This window comes from Ischnura elegans, chromosome 1 (assembly GCF_921293095.1).
Source record: "Ischnura elegans chromosome 1, ioIscEleg1.1, whole genome shotgun sequence".
NCBI classification, from domain to species: domain Eukaryota; kingdom Metazoa; phylum Arthropoda; class Insecta; order Odonata; family Coenagrionidae; genus Ischnura; species Ischnura elegans.
The window spans coordinates 143800459-143820052 of NC_060246.1; the positions used below are offsets into that span (position 1 = coordinate 143800459).

The 19594-nt window shown below is 36.2% G+C and overlaps 1 protein-coding gene across 4 annotated transcripts; it reads right to left on the bottom strand.

Moving 5' to 3' along the window:
* Positions 1–2590: 2590 nt before the first annotated feature.
* On the bottom strand, positions 2591–16668 carry LOC124171560 (cysteine-rich hydrophobic domain-containing protein 2). 4 transcript variants are annotated; one of them, XM_046550749.1, is made up of 7 exons: positions 16206–16279; positions 15953–16082; positions 13108–13318; positions 12713–12829; positions 6460–7098; positions 6109–6287; positions 2591–3337 (listed from the first exon to the last, which is right to left on the bottom strand). In XM_046550749.1, the coding sequence occupies exons 2-5, from the start codon at positions 16069–16071 to the stop codon at positions 7048–7050; spliced, it is 498 nt and encodes a 165-aa protein (XP_046406705.1). In that variant the 5' UTR covers positions 16072–16082; positions 16206–16279; the 3' UTR covers positions 2591–3337; positions 6109–6287; positions 6460–7047. The 4 variants fall into 4 exon arrangements, with proteins under 4 accessions (XP_046406705.1, XP_046406690.1, XP_046406699.1 ...); XM_046550734.1 differs by lacking the exon at positions 16206–16279 and adding an exon at positions 16570–16668 and having other exon boundaries at positions 6109–7098; XM_046550743.1 differs by having other exon boundaries at positions 6109–7098; positions 16206–16293.
* Between the last annotated feature and the right edge of the window lie 2926 nt (positions 16669–19594).

Sequence of the window (19594 nt, forward strand, 5' to 3'; positions counted from 1 at the left end):
ACAAAAAATATTGGGGGGGCCCAAAGCGGCGATCTTGCCCCGGGAAATTTTTTAAGTAGTTAGTTTTAAGTTATTTAAGCATATTAGAAGAGTCATATGATCAAAATTAGAACCCTGATAACTCGAATCTCAATATCTGGACACTCCGGGGAAAATTGACAAGCCTGAAACATTTTTTCCTCACACCAATAACAAATTTTTGAGGGGACTCGAGCCCCTTCAAGCCCCACGGAGTCGGCCCCACTGCATACACCAAAAGAGTGGAGTTATACTACCGGTGAGAAATTTTTCTACGTAGCACACAATATGACATAAGGTTATAACTTAAACAAAATGAGGTCATCAGATCCTTAATGGAAATTTAACAAGGAAAATGACTCTTTTCATTATGTAGACACAAGTAAAATATCTATAGGATCTCTTTCTCCTATACTAATTTGACAATGGGATAGGTTTGTTCCTATAGGAAACTTTTAGGTTCCTGTGGGGAGATTATATGTTCCTATAGGAAAGTTTCATTTTCTTATGGGAACATAAAAGTTTCCTTTAAGAACAAACCTTCCCCATTGTCAAATTACTATTGGAAAACAAAGTCCTATAAAGATTTTCACTAGAGGAACCAGAATGTATGAAAAATTATTACGAAATTTAACTTCTTTGTTATTTGGGATCAAAGTCATGCATGTCACACATCACTGCGAACTGAAATAAATTTCCTCTGATCATAAACTAAAGCTCCAAATATGTATTATATTTCTTATAAATTTTCAGCACAGGTAATTCACATCAAGCAAAATTATCTAAAATACACCTAAATTATTAGGTACCGTAAACCGGGACAACTTTGCCAGGTTTTGAAAAATATTATCTTTGGTGCCCTACTAAGCTCCCTATTTATCCAAGAAAGGGCCTATCTTTTCATCACACAGAAAAGATATCGAGTGATAGCTTTTCCGCACACTTGTAGTCTTACGAGTTTTTTTCAGGTATTTATTAGTGTTTTGTTTTCGTCGCACCAAACTGAATATTTTGGTAGGCTATGTAAGTGTCTCGCCCTGCCCATTTTCTCAAACGTCAGTAAAAATTTCTGGTATCGTTCAATAGAGCATATAATTTACTTTCAAAATCGGTTTCAATGGTAAAATGTATGTAGTACTTAGGTTTAATAATGTAACTTGGCAATGTTGCACCAGGAAGCTTGGTGGAAATGGGACAACTTTGCCAACTGACAATATTGATATTTCTCAATTTCTAATACACTTTTTCCTAAGGAAGCGTTTTGCATATTCGTTTTATAGACCGTTCAGATTCCAAGACACTTTAATACCAAGTGGGGAGGCCACAGGTATCGAAATTATGATGACACTACGCTGCAACTTGCTGTCACTGCAGTGATTAATAATGATATGAGAAGTGGAAAAGCAGCCCTGAAATATAATATCCCACAAGGGACAATTGACAGTAAGGTATTGTGTCTCCATTCAAAGAATCTAGGGCACCAGATGGCATTAAGCAAGGATAAGGAAGAAGAGATCCTCGAACATGTGCTTGTTTATGCAGACCGGGGAATGCCTTTTGATGCCATAGATTGATGATTGACTCGTTTTGTTTTCTTACGCCATTGTCCAATCATTTATGACAACCTTTTGATATTTCACTCTTCAAACCTTGTAAAAAAATAAATGGAAAGCCATACTGACAGACCATAAATTGTTGAACTTTACTAGTTATTAAAGTCTTGAAAATAGATAATTTCCAACACTTTTGGCAAAAAAAATCTCAGTGCTTTGGATGAAGAAGGTAAAACGACCTCAAACATAATATCAGGATTCGACAAATGTAGCAAGGTGCCACTCAACCCAAAAGAAGTTTAGTCTTGAATTCCAGATGCAAAGAAAAGTGATCGTAATGACACTCCTACGAAAGTGAGTGCTTCATTTTTTATTATCTTCAAGCCTATTGTCGTCATCCAAACAAATGTTCACCATAGAGAAGAAGACGGAAAATTAATGTGACCCCAGGAGAAACCGCAGAAAAATCACACTTGATCACTTCCAAGCACCTTCACACCAGATCACCAGAATCATATTGGAGGAACTTGTTAATAGAAGAAAATTAGGGGAATAACCATAGTATATAATGTTCAATGTTTTGAGTAACTGTGTGTACCATTCTATATTTAAGAGTTTTCTAAGCTAAAATTATTTCTTCCATTGTTTTATTGAGGTTTCCGCTAGACATAACTCCATTGGCAAAGTTGCCCCAGTTCCAGAGAATCTTTGCCAACTATATTTTCAATTATTTTAACGTATAAACATTTACTAAGGTTGTAATTTTTTCACACATTTTGAAAGTAGAGAACAAGAGTAATGGTTGAAAATGGTTTTAAATCATTGTCGTACATGAACCTTCAAGAATGCAGTTGAAAAAGAAAAAAAGTGGCAAAGTTGTCCCGGTTTACGGTATTTGTTGGCTGCTTAGGAGTAATTAAGGTTCAATCTCAAGTAAACCAGATTTTTAACTGGCAGTTAACTATGTATCAAATGATGGAATAGGTATTTGTGGTTTAAAAAACCATAAGTGATTAATATTCTTTATAAAAATATTTTTATTGTTATAGGCAACAGCAAGAGCTTGACATAAATTGCACTTGCGTAATATACAAATATTTCCACTATCACGGAGCTCCTTCCGTTTGTTCAATGCAGGTAGTCTTCCATGCATAGAAGTGCACTATCTACACTGTACCATACAAATTCAACTTTCTCTCTTGATGAAAATGTTCACTAACACTGCTATAAGTTGGACAAAGAGTCAATTTTATATATTTGAATAAGGTAAAACACTTGAAAAGGCAGTTCCATGAAAATGGTACGTGAAACACAAGCTTCAGTTTAACCATTCCCTGGGGAAGTCAATGAACTGCATGGCATTAACCTCCAATACATCAGTTTTTTATACAAAATTACACAAAAAAGCAATCCAGTATTCAGACACACAGAAAAGATGTACAAGCAACCTATCACATGAGTAAAAATTGCATCAAATTATAAATAAAAAAACAACTACATACTTGCATAGGCTCTAGGAGATTTCGGAAATGCAATTGCCAGAGCTATAATTGCTTAAGTCCATAGGATACAGCATGTCCATATGTATGCGGGAAGCAAACTTCACGTAACATACTACTTCCAGGATTTTCAAGGGGCAAGTAGGAAAAACATCCTTAATAATGCCTCAGTGCTTTCAATAAATGGTGTGTTTCCTAAATGGTAACTCAAGGCACTCTCATGTCACTTCTGCACACAGCCATTTCACCTGAGCAGGCCATTTAATTCTGCCACGTTCAATAAAAGACAAATGCACAAGTTGTATCAAATGCTAAACCATCAATGAGCACAATTAGCAAGAGCTATTTTTTATGATTCAGACACTATTTACTTGAGTGGCAAAGGAGATACAACAAAAAAAGCTTAACATAAGTCATAAAAATATCTAGGTGGAAGTTTCACAAATAAAATATCTCAAATGTCCCAGCTCAACGGAAAAAAACTGGTTACTTGAACAATATGACAAAAAGAAAACGGCATCCTCATATCGAAATGACTTCATCAGAATTTATTTAGGGTAAATTTCATTTAGACACCCAGAATCAATTAACATGCACTTTGAATGCAAATAACTAGAAGGATATGAAGTTTACTCAAGTGCTTAATAAAAACTTTAAGCTTCACTTTCCTACTCAAAGCCACAGATAATATATTCCTAAATAATTTATTTGCATCTCCTTAAAAAAGACTGTCAGCTCAGATAGTCAATGAATACTTCCTTCACCCCCATTATTCCTTCGCATGATTCAGATGATTCATGACAGGAAGATTCACTGAAGTGGCCATGGCAATACTAATAAATATTACCATAACTAACAGTTCAAAGAAGCAAAGACAATTTAGATATCCACTTTTTCCAATCAAGGATACTGATAACAGTTGATTTTCCAAAATGCTAGCTGTTATTGAATGGATCCATTAGGGTATACACCAAATACTTCACCAAGGAAAGCTAATAAAACAAAGACTCCCATCTGGTAAAAATGACATGGAGTAATGAGTGTACAAGTAAGAAAATAATATCTGAGAAAAAAAGAAATATCCACAGAACTCACAAAGCAAAAAAATTAATAAAAAAACCAATGACAGTAAAATATGAGAACCATTAAACCTGGAAGAAACAATGCAGGAATTAAAAATGTATCTATCAACACATGAAATCGGTAAATAGTGCTGTTTGAGAACTGGATTGCAATCAGCAATGCCATCCACATCAATCACTAAGATTTAATTAAAGCTTTAGTTGAGTGGCTGAAAGCAATGTGTCACATTAAAATGAAATGCTAGAACAATGCCCACACTCAGTCTTTCATTATGTATCAACAAGATATTACCTCAAATGAACTGTAAATTTTATTGAATGTGTAAAAATAAATGCATTTTTTAATCTTCATATTAATTACTCATTTACCTCAAATCAGCATCAATACCAAGTAAAGGCATTTATCATTACAATTAGGTAATAACATCTGTGCATATTAGACAATGTAAATACATGAGAATAATTGCCATTTTGAATACACACTAAATATGAGATTCCATATTTTTGTACTAAGTAAAATACAACCAACACATACAAGTCCAAAAACACACATAAAGCTTGCAAATTATTTCTCCCTAAATTTATTCATGAATTAAGAAAAGCATAAAAGAACACTTAATATCCGTTTTACTTATAGCTCACCCATCAAATGTGACATTTTCCTGAGGGTGGTGGAAAGTAGTTGATATTTGAACTATATTCAAAGTGGTTTGCCCAATCAAGGGGAGAGTTTGATGGATTCAGCCATGATTAATGACCAGCATTAAATTTGGGCCTTCTGAATCATCCTATGTAACTCATCAACAGTCAAAATAAATCACAGGAAATAAAAAAAATAATGTCAATTCTGTTATCATAGAATTCTTGTATTAAAAGTTATAAATAAAGATTACATCCACTTGTATTGATTGTAACGTTTTGCTGCTCACATTTTGGAATATATTTGTCATGAAATAAGTGAAGCCACATTGAAAGCGTAACGTGTCCAAAGCCTCAGAATTCTGAAGGTAATAACTAAAAATAGCATATTCACAGCTATTGCTTCCCCATCAAAATCTACATGTGCAAGAATATAAGTGAGATACACAACTGATACTTATATACTAGTCTAAAAGTTATTGAGGGCTGATACAATTTCTCTTGTTTCAATTCCCAGCCATCATTTTAAAGGGTCAAATATTTTGTGGAAGTGAAGTACCTAACACAAGAATCATCAAAGAAACCGTGCTGTCCCAACTCCATCCATAGTGACAAAATAAGAATTTTATCAAGTTCATCATATTTTATACGTACATGTCTCTGCACACATGTGACTGCTTGCACAATTAAGTGAAGATAGGAAAATATAACCAGTAAAGAAAGAAGGAAATACTTTAGACCATCATTAAATATACTTTGAACAAATAATTTAAGGTCAATCAGGATACTTTTCAAAATGTATGTATCCATGAATTAGGAAAAAAAACGGAGAGGGTTTGGACGGTCTCTTTCTCTCCTCCACTTATGGAGAGTCTTATAACAAATTACTAATTGTATCCTTTAGGCAGATTTTCATCAGTATTTTTAAGATAAAAATATACCGGCAAATCCAACCTTCTAGTATAATGCACCTCAATGGCTTAAAAAGCCACATGCAAATCCCTCATTTAAAATATTCCAACGGGATATGTCATATGATTCACCGGAAAGCTTCACCATAAAATTGTCTCCACAAAGTCAAATTTCATCCATATTAATATTGTCACAAACTGCATTTCATTCAACCAAGTAATTATTTGGTCTTTGTAAATCTTTAAGTCATTTTCACTTCCGATTTTGGGACTGGAGGGAATTCTTCTGGTTTTAATTTTACCAATGAGGGTCAAAAGGTTGAGCTATATGTTAAAATAATATACATATAAAATTTAAAATATAAAACTAATGCATTAAGTACACAAGCTATTGCATTTAACTCACTTCAGTTGAATAATCCATAGACTTCACTGCATGCAGAAGCAATCGCAAAAAAGGCTATCTGTATTTACCTCCTCACATATGTAATTCCATTGAGCACAATGAAGCACAGGCACACCATAAATTTTCTGTCTCAACTACTTAAAAACTTGAACATTACTAGGAAGCCCTTACACCACTGGCTGCAATCAGTCAAACAAACATTCCAAAGAGAGAATCATGTAATAGGAAGAAAAGTAAGTAATATTAAGTAATTAAAGAAATAAACTGGTGCATATGAAGGGTAAAATGCGTAGTTTTGACTGCAATAAACATAAATGCACCTTAAAAAAGGCAGCAACAGATTCCAAATACCTTTCAATAATTTCTGAAAACAAGCCTTGGATTAAAATGATTTATCAATTCAACAATTTTAACTGTCATACAGTTATACTCTTCTGTAAATTTCCTTCGATAGCATTCACTGGACTAAAACATCTTAATGTCATTTTTCTCCCTTACTAGAAAAGAAGCTGAAGTTCCAAAAACAGGATAGGTCTTCATAGCTCCTCTTAGATACATACTTAGGATCTACACAATAACACATACCTTGATCCATTAAGTATTTCACAATGTCTTGATCATACTCTTAAAAAAAACACCACACACATACAACAATTCTGAGAACCCACTTCTTCGTTCCATTTACTTCAAGAGTCACAAATTTGTCACTTAAGGTCAACTTGAGCGAATTCACACTATGCACCTTGACATTCAAGTTGATGACATCAATCACCGAGTAGAGTATCTATTAGCTTTTGCGGGTAAACCACACTTTTGACATTTTAAATCCAGAGCATTGGAATAGTAACTGCATATGATTTAATCAAGCACGTCCAAATTAACTCTTATTCCATTAGTTAGGCATTAGGCTGAAGCCTAGAATTTCACTAGAATTCTATCTCAGTCTGGCCTATATATAGGTATTTTGGGAATAAATTCCACCAGAAGAACCTGGAAATCAAAAAAGAAGAAAATTTTAGTCCCATTTTTTGACATAAATGCAAGTCAAATGAGCATAACGTTTCATTTGTTGGTTGATCCCAGTGATTGCTGAAAATTAGAAAATTCATCACATACTCCAGAGAACATCTAGGTGATATGAATTTATTTGCATATTATATTGTGTTCTTTTTTTTTTGGATTTCTATAGCCAACAGCAGGACTTTAATAAACGCTAGTCCCAACTTCGTTAGAGCACTTAATTTTTTTTATCTGTAAACGGCTGGTGTCCTAACACCCCTGCCACACGCCTTTTGGGCGGCTTGCAGGGTATTATGTAGATGTAGATGAACAGATTAAGGGCCGTATTCTCAGTCGACTCTGTAGGGCCAACCCACCCAGGATACGTCACCAGCCCCAACATTAACCGATCTCACCCTACATATCCCTACATACGGCCGTTTTTAGAACTTGACAGGCCCTACTTGATGTAGGGTACCTGAACCAGCCCTACACCCTACAAAAACATGGCGGTTAAATTTCATCTGCTGATCACTTCCATTAAAGAATCTAAGTTATAATGCATATTAAGGGAGACAACCTCACACGAACCATTTTAAAATGTACAGAAACAGAGCAGAAAGGTAGTGATATTATGTACCACATTATACCAATCAAGTGAAATAAATAATAAAATTGACTAATGTCAATATAGCGGTATACATGCACCTTGTTTCTGCGCATATATATTAATATTTTTCACATTTGGCACTTCATATGCTTTTGAGAAACCAAAAATATGTTTTCATAATACCAAAGAAAACATATTTTCATGCCGCATTTGCCACAAAATAAACTTAACTACAGAAGGTAAAAGCAAATGACGAACCTTGATGATGCAACGGAATTTCCCATGTCAATGATCATATTTTCCCTGCACTTATAGCTATCTTGTACAGACCGCTGTTGAAGCAATTTAAAAACAATAACGTTCCACTTTTGGCTCAATATGAGAGTATTTGTAGCGATAAATGTACCGACACGACCTGGTGGACAACACTGATTGTTTATATACCTCGTGCCATTTCCCTAACAATATGCCCAAAAATTATTGGAAGTCTTTTCTTAGTTTCATAGTTAGGTCCCATTATGCAACCAGAATGGTGCTGTGCCATCATCTACGTCATCTCAGAGAACTTGACAAAGGAATGACCCTCCACCACTTATGTAGGGTCGACTGAGAAACGCATGTAGGGGTCTCTTGTTATGTAGGGACAGATATGTAGGGTCAACTAAGAATAAACCTTTGCTGTTTCAAGACGTGACAGAAAAAAAAACTTTCAACAGGGATGGCAGCCTCCAACTGAGCAATTCTTGGATGCCCATTTTGAAAAGACTCTCCTCCGCTAATATCAGGCATAGGTAGGGTTCCATTTTTTTGCGAACTTTGCAATTTTTGCTAACTTTGGCACATTTTCAGTTTTTACGTGAATTTTAATGTTTTTTACGATTTTTTCCACGATTTTGCAAGGATTTTTGATCATTTCGCTACTTTCTAAATTTGAAACATACAAAAAGCGCTTCTTTTTTAAACAAACCCGCAAATTAAGCTGAAGCCGCAAATTTAAACTACAGATTCTCGATGCCGCTGCATTACCTCATTCCCAAAACTCTCATTCGAAGCGTTACAATTGACATCACTATGCCGCCAATGAGTTCTTTTTCCCAACCAACTAAACATTGCTTGTTCCGACAAGTGCAATGAAGAAGACCTCGCAAAGCAGCCATTAGTACCTTGAAGACATGGCTGCATTCAAGAGGAGTGAGCGCTAGGCCTCGATGTGCATTGAACCAGCAGCTACGTGAACCTCCCTGACTGCACGATCCGGTAGGGCACCCAAGTTTTGGCTTTTATACCTCATAGCAACACGCCCCTAGTACAACGGATAGCTTCAGCAGCAACGAGTGCTAGGGCAAAAAGCGGCCTCAAAGAGTGTTCCAAAAAATAACTCCGACCTCGCAGCGAATGCATTCAGGGCCGTGGCTACTGCTGTTGCGATCTGGGAACCCACGACCCCTGTCTGCATGCGAACAAGGTGGTATGGTGACATATTTTAAATCAAACGCACACATGCTGTGATATTTTCAACTAAGATTGAGTATTTTAATTCGTTATCAAAATGATATTTTCAAGATGGCCACCATGCGCCATAATTTTCATAGCTCCTTTTCTGGCAGTCCTCCGCTCCAAAATTCGTTTACGGGAAATGTCTTGATTTTTGATAACAATAAGAAGTTAACACGTGGGTTTAAAGCGAAAGTCATATTGCTAAGTGTGTTTTTTTTGCCGTTAGGAATAGCAAAATTCATTAACATGTTTACGAGTATGCTGGCAAAGGATTTTACAGCAAATACACCTACCTATCCAGAAATACAGCAGAAACCAGATACATCAAATGGTTTTCAGTCAAAGAATCTCTGTGATGATGCCAAAAATGTGTAGTATTCAGATGTGTAGATAGGCAATAAGTAAATGTGGGAAGACCACACAATTTATGTGGGTGAGATTGTTCTACTATATACTTCGTAAGCACATCTCCAATTCTATATTGCAAAATAATGTGTTGTTTGTGCATGTATAGTTATTAGGAGTAATTTATATTCATTTATTAAAATATCTCAGAAATTGTTTCACAAATAACTATTTCAGATCATATTATTTCTCTCCCCTTCAAAGGGTCCTACTTTATGGAATTACATTGTGGGGTAATTTAACTCATGTAATGGAAATTTTGCTCTAGCAACAAAGATGGTAATGAATTTTCTTCTCTTTTCTCTTCCCTTTTTCTCTCTCTTTTCTCCCATTTTCTTCAAAATTCTACCTACCATGATCACCTCACCCGTTCTAGAAATAACAGCCATTCAAACCAGTATTCCAGCTCTCTCCGCCTAAAAGGTCCCTACCACTCTGCCTCGATCCTTTATAATAAAATTCCCGAAGAAATAAAAAATAGCAAATCACCTTCCGAATTTAAAAAGAGACGAATGATGAAGAGAAAAATGCTACTACAGTATTAATGAATATCTGGAGGATGCATTATAAGGAAATTTTCTAGATGGCAACTTGAATGCCTATATTTTTCCATACTTTCTGTTAGTATTTTATAACCCTCTCGGCTCTGTTTCTAATGTTTGTATGTATGTATCATAGTGAAATGATTATCTTGAGAATTCCCAAGAACCTGGCAATTTTCAATCATGTATTCATGTATGTATGTTCGTATGTAATTATTTGTAAATCTCATATTGAATTTTTTAGCCTTGCAGATGTATAATTTGCCAATGGTGAAATAAATTTATTATTATTATTATAATGACTGATCACAGAACATCGCAAACCACTTTATATTCAAAATTATGACTGTGATCAAATTTACACAACTATTGAGTCTCAATTTATACAAAAAATCATTTTTCTCCTCTTATACCAATATTCACAGCCATAATAAATGTAGTAAGTAAACCATATGTATACCATATCAAATATTACCTAAATCAATTAATAGCCATGAGACTATGGGTAGCAAAATATTTAACAGACTTCCTTCCCATGCAAAGGAGTACACCCATGTCTCATATAGCGCAAAGGATGCGTTCCTTGGGGTCTTTGCGCTATACGAATTTGCGTTATACGAGAGCGTTTTAACATTGGGAAGATAGGGATGCGTTCCTGGTAGCATAAGTCTTGGGTATTGAATTTCCTCTAAAACATCTATATTCCCATAAAAAGCCTTAGAAAACATTATTTATATAAATTTTTATAGTTTAAAACATCTTTAAAGATAGTATGCACGCATTCAAAGACTTTTATTCACGTTAAAAAAATTCTTACGTGCTTTTGAAATTCCCTCCTGTCGTGCGGGTAGGCTAACATCTGCTATCTCAGGGATTCGTAATGCATTGCCGGCAGTTGACGATTTTTCAAACTTGTCTAAAAAAAACTATTGTGTCACCCAGGCCCTTTTGTCGCTCATCGAAATGACAGGAAAATGCTACTTTGAATGCCATTTCATAGCTAGCGGAGTTTATGAATGATAAATCATTTTAATTTGAAGTCCTCCGAGTCATTATAGCAGCTACGTGAAACAGTCTTTAAATGCCTTGAAACCTGACCCAGGTTTTCCTTCCCTGAAAATGAATGAACGAGATTGCATTCTTTTCCAAAACAATATCGTCTCGTCAACACTAAAAACTGGTTGAGGGGGAAAGGAGCCACTTTCAATCACAGCTTGGAGTTCATCAGAAAATGTTGCGGTGGCTGCGCTATCAACACTTGCAGATTCACCTGATATCGCCGCACTGAAAATACCTGCTTACCGTTTAAATTCTGGAACCAAACGGAGCTTTCACTAAATGTCTCGGAGCGATTACCACTCTCGTCTTTTTGTACTGATTCACTATGAACTTTCCGTATGCGTAGACCGCTTGGTTGAAGTTGGTGCGGCTGAGGTCACTGATGTTTTAACTTCGTCTTTATTCAGAATAAGGCATCGTGCGTTTAAACTTCCCAGCAATATCGCTTTGACGCTCTCCATTTTCAAAGCAATTGACCTCTTTCAATTCCTCTTCTAGGTTTATAGTTTTTCTTGATTTTTCTACACGCATTCCTATTTTTTTGCCATATTCTCTTGGTTTTTACTCTGTATGGCTCTATCTATATCACCTTCCACTGCTGAACTGTATTCCTGAGACGCAGAAGACCTACGACTGCGGGGAGGGAACGAAGCCATTGTGTTTGAGATCTATAACGGACCCTTTTATGTGTTGATGCTGGGGCCCGTGAATACCGATGACCTTGAAGGCTTTAGCGTAGACTCTCTACCTGGAAGTCAATCGCCCAATAACCGATGACGGCATAAATACGTCTCAAACCGTATTGCTGAAAAAAAATCATTTCCACTAGCCCCACGCTTAATTAACGATCTTAATTATTTATTATCATTCTGTTAAGGAGGCGAGATAAATTACTTCGGTAGGCCGGCTATCTGGACCCAATGACGAGTAATACTTTTGGCCATTGCACAGCAATGGATTTCGATTAATATATAAACAATAAAGAAGATTTGAGGCAAGCAATAATATTAATATGCGTAAAATGATAGAAATTTCGTGTGTACTTAGCGCAAGTTCACGTTTTATCACGAGAGCGTTTAAGATTTTTGATTAGGCTACACTGCGTTGCAATGTTTCCCCGAGGAACGAATTTGTGCTATATCGAAATTGCGCTAATCGAAATTGCGCTATACGAGACATGGGTTATGCTATTAAATTTATAGATGAAAAAAAAAATTTAAGTAGTTGGTTCTATATTCTATAATATTGCTGAATTCTTAGAATGCATAGATATTGCATCAATGTGGCTTGTGGACAGGGTGCTAGATAAATGTATAATATGCAGGGTCAGTCTAACCAGGTCGGCGATCATAGGGCTTGAATATCTTTTGTGGATGATTTAAATTAATACATGTGTTTATTTATTATATACTTCTTTGATCACTTTGTCTGTTGCCATCAATCGGCCTAATAACGATATGACAATAAAATTAATTACTATTAATTCACTCACATATTCCATCATTGAAGAGGAGTCACACCTCTGCTTAGCTAGCCTCCAATGCAGACCCAGTTTGTGATAAAGATGGCTATTTTCCCATTCCAAAAGTTTTTCTATAGAATGTTGGGTCTAAAACAAAGATTAACAATAATTAGTTACATTAGCTAAAAACCTCAAATTAGTACAGAAAACGAACAAATTCAGAAAAAAATCGTAGGTGAAAGAAAAAATGAACATTTAATACTAAAAAATCATAATATAGAGGCTCGAAAGGACAAGTAAGAATGCCTGAATGCAACACGTGATGATTCAGCTATACATGATGGGCTTATGCAATTTGTGTCACTGAAAGATATAATTTCCATACAAAAGGAGAAAAAGACATATGAACAAGACATGGTACATACCCGTTTTGATAAACAAAGGACTGGCCATAATGAGCATCCCAAAGTACAACAACAGCAAACACAACCACAAAAGAGCCACCGAGCATTCACAGGTAATGTCTTACGAAGAAGTGCATTAACCCGCCCCACTGTTTCTTCCAGCTCTTCAGGTGCAACTCTGGAAACAAGGCCTGGTGGAAACTCTGTGTCAAACCTATTGCTGAGTCCAAAACTGTGAAAAAGTATTCAGATAGAATTTTTTAGAAACAAATGTTATTCAACAAGACCAAAATTGTAGACATATTGAAATACATAGCAGAAAAACAAATACACATTTAAAAAAAAAGGTAATTAGAAATAACAATGGCAAATCAAGAGAGACTTATGCCATTCCTAAAATTTAAGGGATCTTATTAATACTTTATGTCAAGAATTCTACATTATTTGATGGATTACGTAAGTTGTTTTCTCCCCAACCATTTAAATCTAAGCTTCCTTTTACACTCACAGCATTATGCATTATGCATTATGCAAAATTGTTCAACATTTAAAAAAATGAACCTGAATCTAAGAGTTTCCCATCAAAAAAGCCCTGATGACGATGGATGACATGGACATCGAAACGTTGGCAGAGATGGAGAACCTCACCCGGTGGGAAATCCAAAACAACTTCAACATTTCCCGACAATTCTCTTATCTTACAAAATGTTTCATTAACTAATATGCCATCCATTACTATTCAGACTCACGTCGCTTTATTACATTACCTGCTCCATATACTTCATTATGTGCTATGCTTATCATCATATTCTGACCAATCATTCCACTTTTAAAAAGTGCTCTTCATCTTAGTTTCATCACAGTTTTTCTTCATCATATTAATACTTCCACTTCTGCCTCTTAACACATGTGCTGTCATTTCCAAAAGTCTACGTGCATCTAACCTCCACTCACCAGTTGAATTGATTGGGCTAAATTCTGGTAGTTAAAACTCTGGAGGGTTGGCACACAATGTACAAGAACTTTGGCCCTCACTGGAAAAGGCATATATGTATTGCCGACAGTCAATGAGGAAGGCTTGCGATGGCACTAGAATACCTGCAGTCAAACAAGGGAACGAGGATCCCCAGCAGAAGGACGTTAAGCTGAGGAACCTTGTGCCCACACTTGCATCAATCACAATTTTGCCATTCAGGCTCCCAGCCCCAACAACGGCACTTACTCCCTCTTTAGGATTCAATACAAGCCTTCCTTTCTTATGAAGATGGTAAATTGACATCGCAGACTACTGTATGTTTGGCGACTGACGCCATGGGAAGGATGAAAATCAATGGTGATTATTGTGACTGAACCAAAACCATGTCAATGCAGTTTAAAAAAATTTTTTTTTTGATGAGTGTGATAGCACTGATGATTGTATTCTCCCCACTAACATGCTTTTCTGGATTTTTTTCATCCTGAAATTTCTCGAAAACTATGAGAACACTCATGGATCGTAAAGTTAAGGCCAAGACAGATGCAAAGACCGCCAGTTTCAATGCTAGAACTGTTAATAATAATGTGCTGACATTATTAGCACTATCTTCCATGTCATTCAGAAAATTAAAAATATCATGCAATTAGATTGACACAGGTCTAAATTGTTTTGATTTGGTGAATATGACTGCATTCATAGTGTGGTCTTGGTCCTAAGTCTCAATAATCACCATTGATTTCCACTCTACACACAGAATCACTCGGCCATCTAGAAAGAATGGTAGCATTAAATCGACCATTGAGAGGAGCAAAGAGGCACACTTTTGAACTTCTTTGAAAACGATAGCATCACTAGCTATACCCACTAATCTTTTAACCTAATAATCGGTACCTTGGCAAGAATGGTAGATTCGACAACCAAAAATCTTTCCAACAAATTTTTGGATGATAAAGACTTGAATAAATGGTCTTGCTGGACTTCACTCTTGATCTTAGTAATAATGAACAGATGTCTTATATGACCTAGATGAGGTATAGAGTCTGGAGCCCCAAACAAACATCCTCTAAAATGAAACCATACCATAAGATTACCCGACCCGACAACGAACCGATTGAATTTCCACTCATATGTATTCCCTCAATTTTTTTTAAGGGCACACCTTTACAATGAATAACTTAATCTCATAAATCTGATTTGATCAACTCCAGAAATGATTGCTAGAACTATTACTTTTAATGCCCTAATTGGTACGCATATAAGTTTTCGTTTAAACAACTCATAATTTTTTGTCAGGTAAATTTTTCACTGGACACATCTATTAATAGTGAACAGCAACACTATTTCATGCCTAGGGAAATATTAACACAATGGTAACGTTAACTTTCATACTGTTTCGCAATGCTTAAGTAACTTTCGCACTTTCTTCGTAACTAGTGTAATTTGGCGTTAAGGATAATGGGGACATCCGTGACAAATTATTTCACGCAACACTTAGTGGCAACAATATACAAGCACAATTATGGATAACATAATACTATTTTCACCATATTAAAATCGACGCATTCGTCCAAACATTCGAAAGGCAATCACCAGGCCAGCTGTCTTAGAGAGAGCACCAAAACAAAATCAGCTGATTGCCTAAATACCCATTTAACAACTCAATAGGCCTTAAACGAGTGCGAGGTATATTAAACTCAAGATGTAAAACTACGGCAAAAACACAACTTAAGTAAATAAAGATAGTAATTGAAAGACAACGTTGAATATGGCTTAATTGTTACATTGATACACCAAACCATAAATGGTGCACAATGAGACCATTAGCCAAGGTTAGAAGCGTATGATATGTACTTGAACGACCAAACACACATGAAAATTAACTGAACATACACAGTCATGTTCCCTGCTCCTCGAATAACAACAGGGTCAGGCACCAAAGTAACGTAGGTGTCTTCCAAAACTCCTTCATTTTCCTCTTCATCTTCGTATATTGCATCAAAGTCTGCCATGATGATCGACCCTTTGATTCATGGGAAAAGGAAAAGACGTATGCGACTATGAAAATGTTGAGAATCATGAAAAGCGACCGCTATGAAAAATTTCTGTGTTTCAGTTATAGAATAAGCGAACCAATGAAACTCACTAAAATGTTACTAATTATTACTGAATATTATTTACAGAATAGGCTAATTATGAATGCACCAGAGCATGCTGTTTCTGAGAAGAAGGTATCGTATGCGACTGCCGCGCTGTCAAGGTTTTCACTTCTGTGGAAAATAAACGTTGTAAACAATTCTAGGGTTAATTTTAGATGATTGCACGGCTAGGAAGTAAGCAGAAGGAAATTCTTCACTGAAGTAGCTGTGTTAAATAATTGAAAGAAACATACGTTTGAAGTGTGAGATTGCTGATAAAATTTTCAATGTAATTGGTTTACTATTTTAATACTATTCGTAAAATCCATAACATTCGTGAAAAATCCTTCTTGTTATCATTGAAGTACTCACTGTCCTAGGGAAGATGGATTTTTTCACTTCTGACAAATTCGTGAACTGTTTTATACAGCTCTGATTCACTCGCTTCGTCGAAAAGCCTTTTAAACAACCGAATTACAGTAATTTGTTTAAGCCAATTGTTTACAAACAAGTGATTCCCTTGTCGAAAAAATACATTGCCACAAACAATGAAATGTTGTGCATGGTGATTGTAATCATTTCTGCGGATTGTTGAATGCTCATTGGCGAAAGGCCATGCTAGTGGGCACTTAGGTTCCTCTGAGGGGGGTACTGTTATAATTACTAGGTGAAATGCCCTGTCATAGTTCCATGCTGTAAGTCTTCATGTTATGTGGTGAACCTCATTCGCCTTAGACATTGCTTGGTCGATTGTGAAAGGTGAGTCAAATGATAATGATTAAAATAAGTACAGGCAGGTATCGGTGCATAGAAATAATCTACTGCCATTGGCGTACCCAGCGAGGGGCAGCTGCCCTTCTAGAAGCGAAAATCGCACAAGTCTTTTACCAAAATCAGTACTGGATTGAAACGAAAGTATTCAACAAATTTTCTTTGAACCCACGAAAAATGGTATGTATTAGTATAAGATATTTAACTAAAATAAAACTTTTTTCAAGGAAATAATCTCGTGAACTATAATAATGTGCTGTTATAATTTTCTTAAAATGTTGTTTTCATTCACCTTTTCCATGCCAAAATGTCACAACTTAGCTTCCCAGTCAACACAACAATTATGGCCACAGTGTGGCCATACTGTGGCCACACTGTGGCCATACTTCAATCCTAGCTATGCCCATCAATGCAAAAATAATGATTTTTTGGAAAATTAGATGCGAACCAAAAATTTTAATTTACCATCAATTTAAATAATAAATACGTTAAAATGCCCTCTGGTTGGCACCCCATACCCCAAGTAGCACTTTGCGATATAGAGTATCAGAAAGGTAAATGCAAATAAAAGTTCCTACTCAGTAAATGATGTTTGTAAGTACTTTATTATTGCAGTAAATTAACCATGAATAACATAATATAACCATTAATGATCGCCTAGGTTAGCCACTAAAAAAACATAACAACATTGCAGATAAGCTAGTATTACAATATTGCCTTGGATTTGAGACAATAACATGTTACACATCCACCTCAAGTTATTTTAGCTAGGCTTATGGACCAATCTGTAACAGGTAAAATCACATATTTAGTCATTACAACATTTACGGTAGTCTATCTAATCCTCTCCACATTTCAACATCACAGTACTCACGGAAAGACGCTGAAATAGATTAAATCAATAAATAATGTGGAAGCCTTTTCTCTTGAAATAAATACATATTATTCTTTCTTTAACACACTTTCTTTATATCAATGAAATCAGCCAACTCTCATTTTGATAACTCATCAACAAGTCTGCATCTATAGCAACCGTAAACAAACTTTATCATCTGTGGCAGTTGTGGCTTTCCAAAGTGTGGCCATAGTTGCATATGTGTATGGCAAGCCACACTATGGCTTGCCGCATGACAACCACAGTCTGGCCATAGTATGGCAAGCTGTGGCTAGCCATAGCCATAGTTGCCACAGGTAAACCACAGTTCGGCCATACTGTGGCCATAATTGTTGTGTTGACTGGGTTGCCTCCTCCCAGACCATAGCTTTCCCCCCTTGGTAATGATCCTGGGTTCACCCTTGTGTACTACCAATTGTACACTCAGCAACAGCGCAACAGGATGCAGTGGCAGAACCAGGAATATGCTTTGGGGGTGTGGGGATGACGGAAAATGGGGGGGCGACTTCCCCCCTTCCCTGGAAAATTGATGTACATGGAAATACATTTTGCATCATTTTGGCACTTAAAATTTAACTAAAAGCAGATCTCATTGGCGAAGCAGCAAGGGTTGTACGTCAAAACAAGGCAATATTTAAATAATTTTTTTATTTCTCTGAGGCTTCGGGGGGAGATCTATCCCCTCACATCCCCCATAGTTCGCCACTGATGGGATGATTTTCCAAGTGGCTGACTATGTGGGCACATGCCGTAGGAGAATGCCTCTTCTTAGCACTAATTTTTGGGTTAAGTTGAGTATCTCTACCCTTGATATCCCTGGACGGCCATACTGCTGCTAATATTGAAAACATCTATCTATATGTTGCAGGTATGTTACAATTTTTGTCTTCTGATCAGGGCCAGGTTTTCTTTCCCTCCTTCCATGGCATTTACCTTAGGCTACATCAAGGAGCTATGGAGAAATCACTGTTGCAGAATAGTAAAATCCCTTGGCAAATTTCCATAATGGAGTTGCTAGATGAAAGCATACTGTACATTGTACGGTTTATGTCACACTACCTGTCTATGGTTTTAGTTACACCACTTGTGCAGTTTATAATCTGTGGTCACATTTTTGATTGGGGTGAGTAATGTGACAATAATGTTCTGCACACTGCAACAGGGCCATTGTAATGGTCTGTTTTCACGTGGGTACATGATTTAGCCATCATCATTGGAAATCACAAATGTTGTGGCTACCAGACCATCTTTACTCTCCCTCAAGGCTATCTAGAGCTGGGCCACCCAAGAAACCACTGTTGATAACGTTTCCTGTCAACCCAGTGCTCTCCTATCACTAGAATATCCTAGACCAAACGAGAGGGTCCATATTCTGTTCCTTCGGTGAATGACTTATACAATGACATACCCTCAGGTTGTTTTGCAAAGGCAGTTATAGACACTATGGATACTTTGCCTTGGATGATTAAGCAATGGACACCATGCCTTCTCTTACGGCTGTTTTACATTATACAAGATCTTGTACTCTGAAACATGTACATATATTTCAATGACAGATTCTAAGCAATCTTATTTCTCATTCAATAATTCACACAAGCACTTGTACAAATATGTATTAGGTAATTTCTATCAGCACCATTTCTCTCAATTAGGGTTTCTGAACAAAACTGTACTAACAAATATGTATACGTGCTGTGCAAACTGAAGCTGGGCATTAAACTGCAACCAGTA

What these genes read in the sequence shown, in the direction of transcription:
- LOC124171560 (XM_046550734.1), bottom strand. Translation starts at nt 16,071, where the DNA reads ATGGCAGACTTTGATGCAATATACGAAGATGAAGAGGAAAATGAAGGA. An exon ending in TCCTTTGTTTATCAAAACGG is followed by an intron (nt 12,830 to 13,107) that starts GTATGTACCATG and finishes TCTTTGTTTTAG; the next exon opens with ACCCAACATTCTATAGAAAA. An exon ending in CCTCTTCAATGATGGAATAT is followed by an intron (nt 7,099 to 12,712) that starts GTGAGTGAATTA and finishes TTTGATTTCCAG; the next exon opens with GTTCTTCTGGTGGAATTTAT.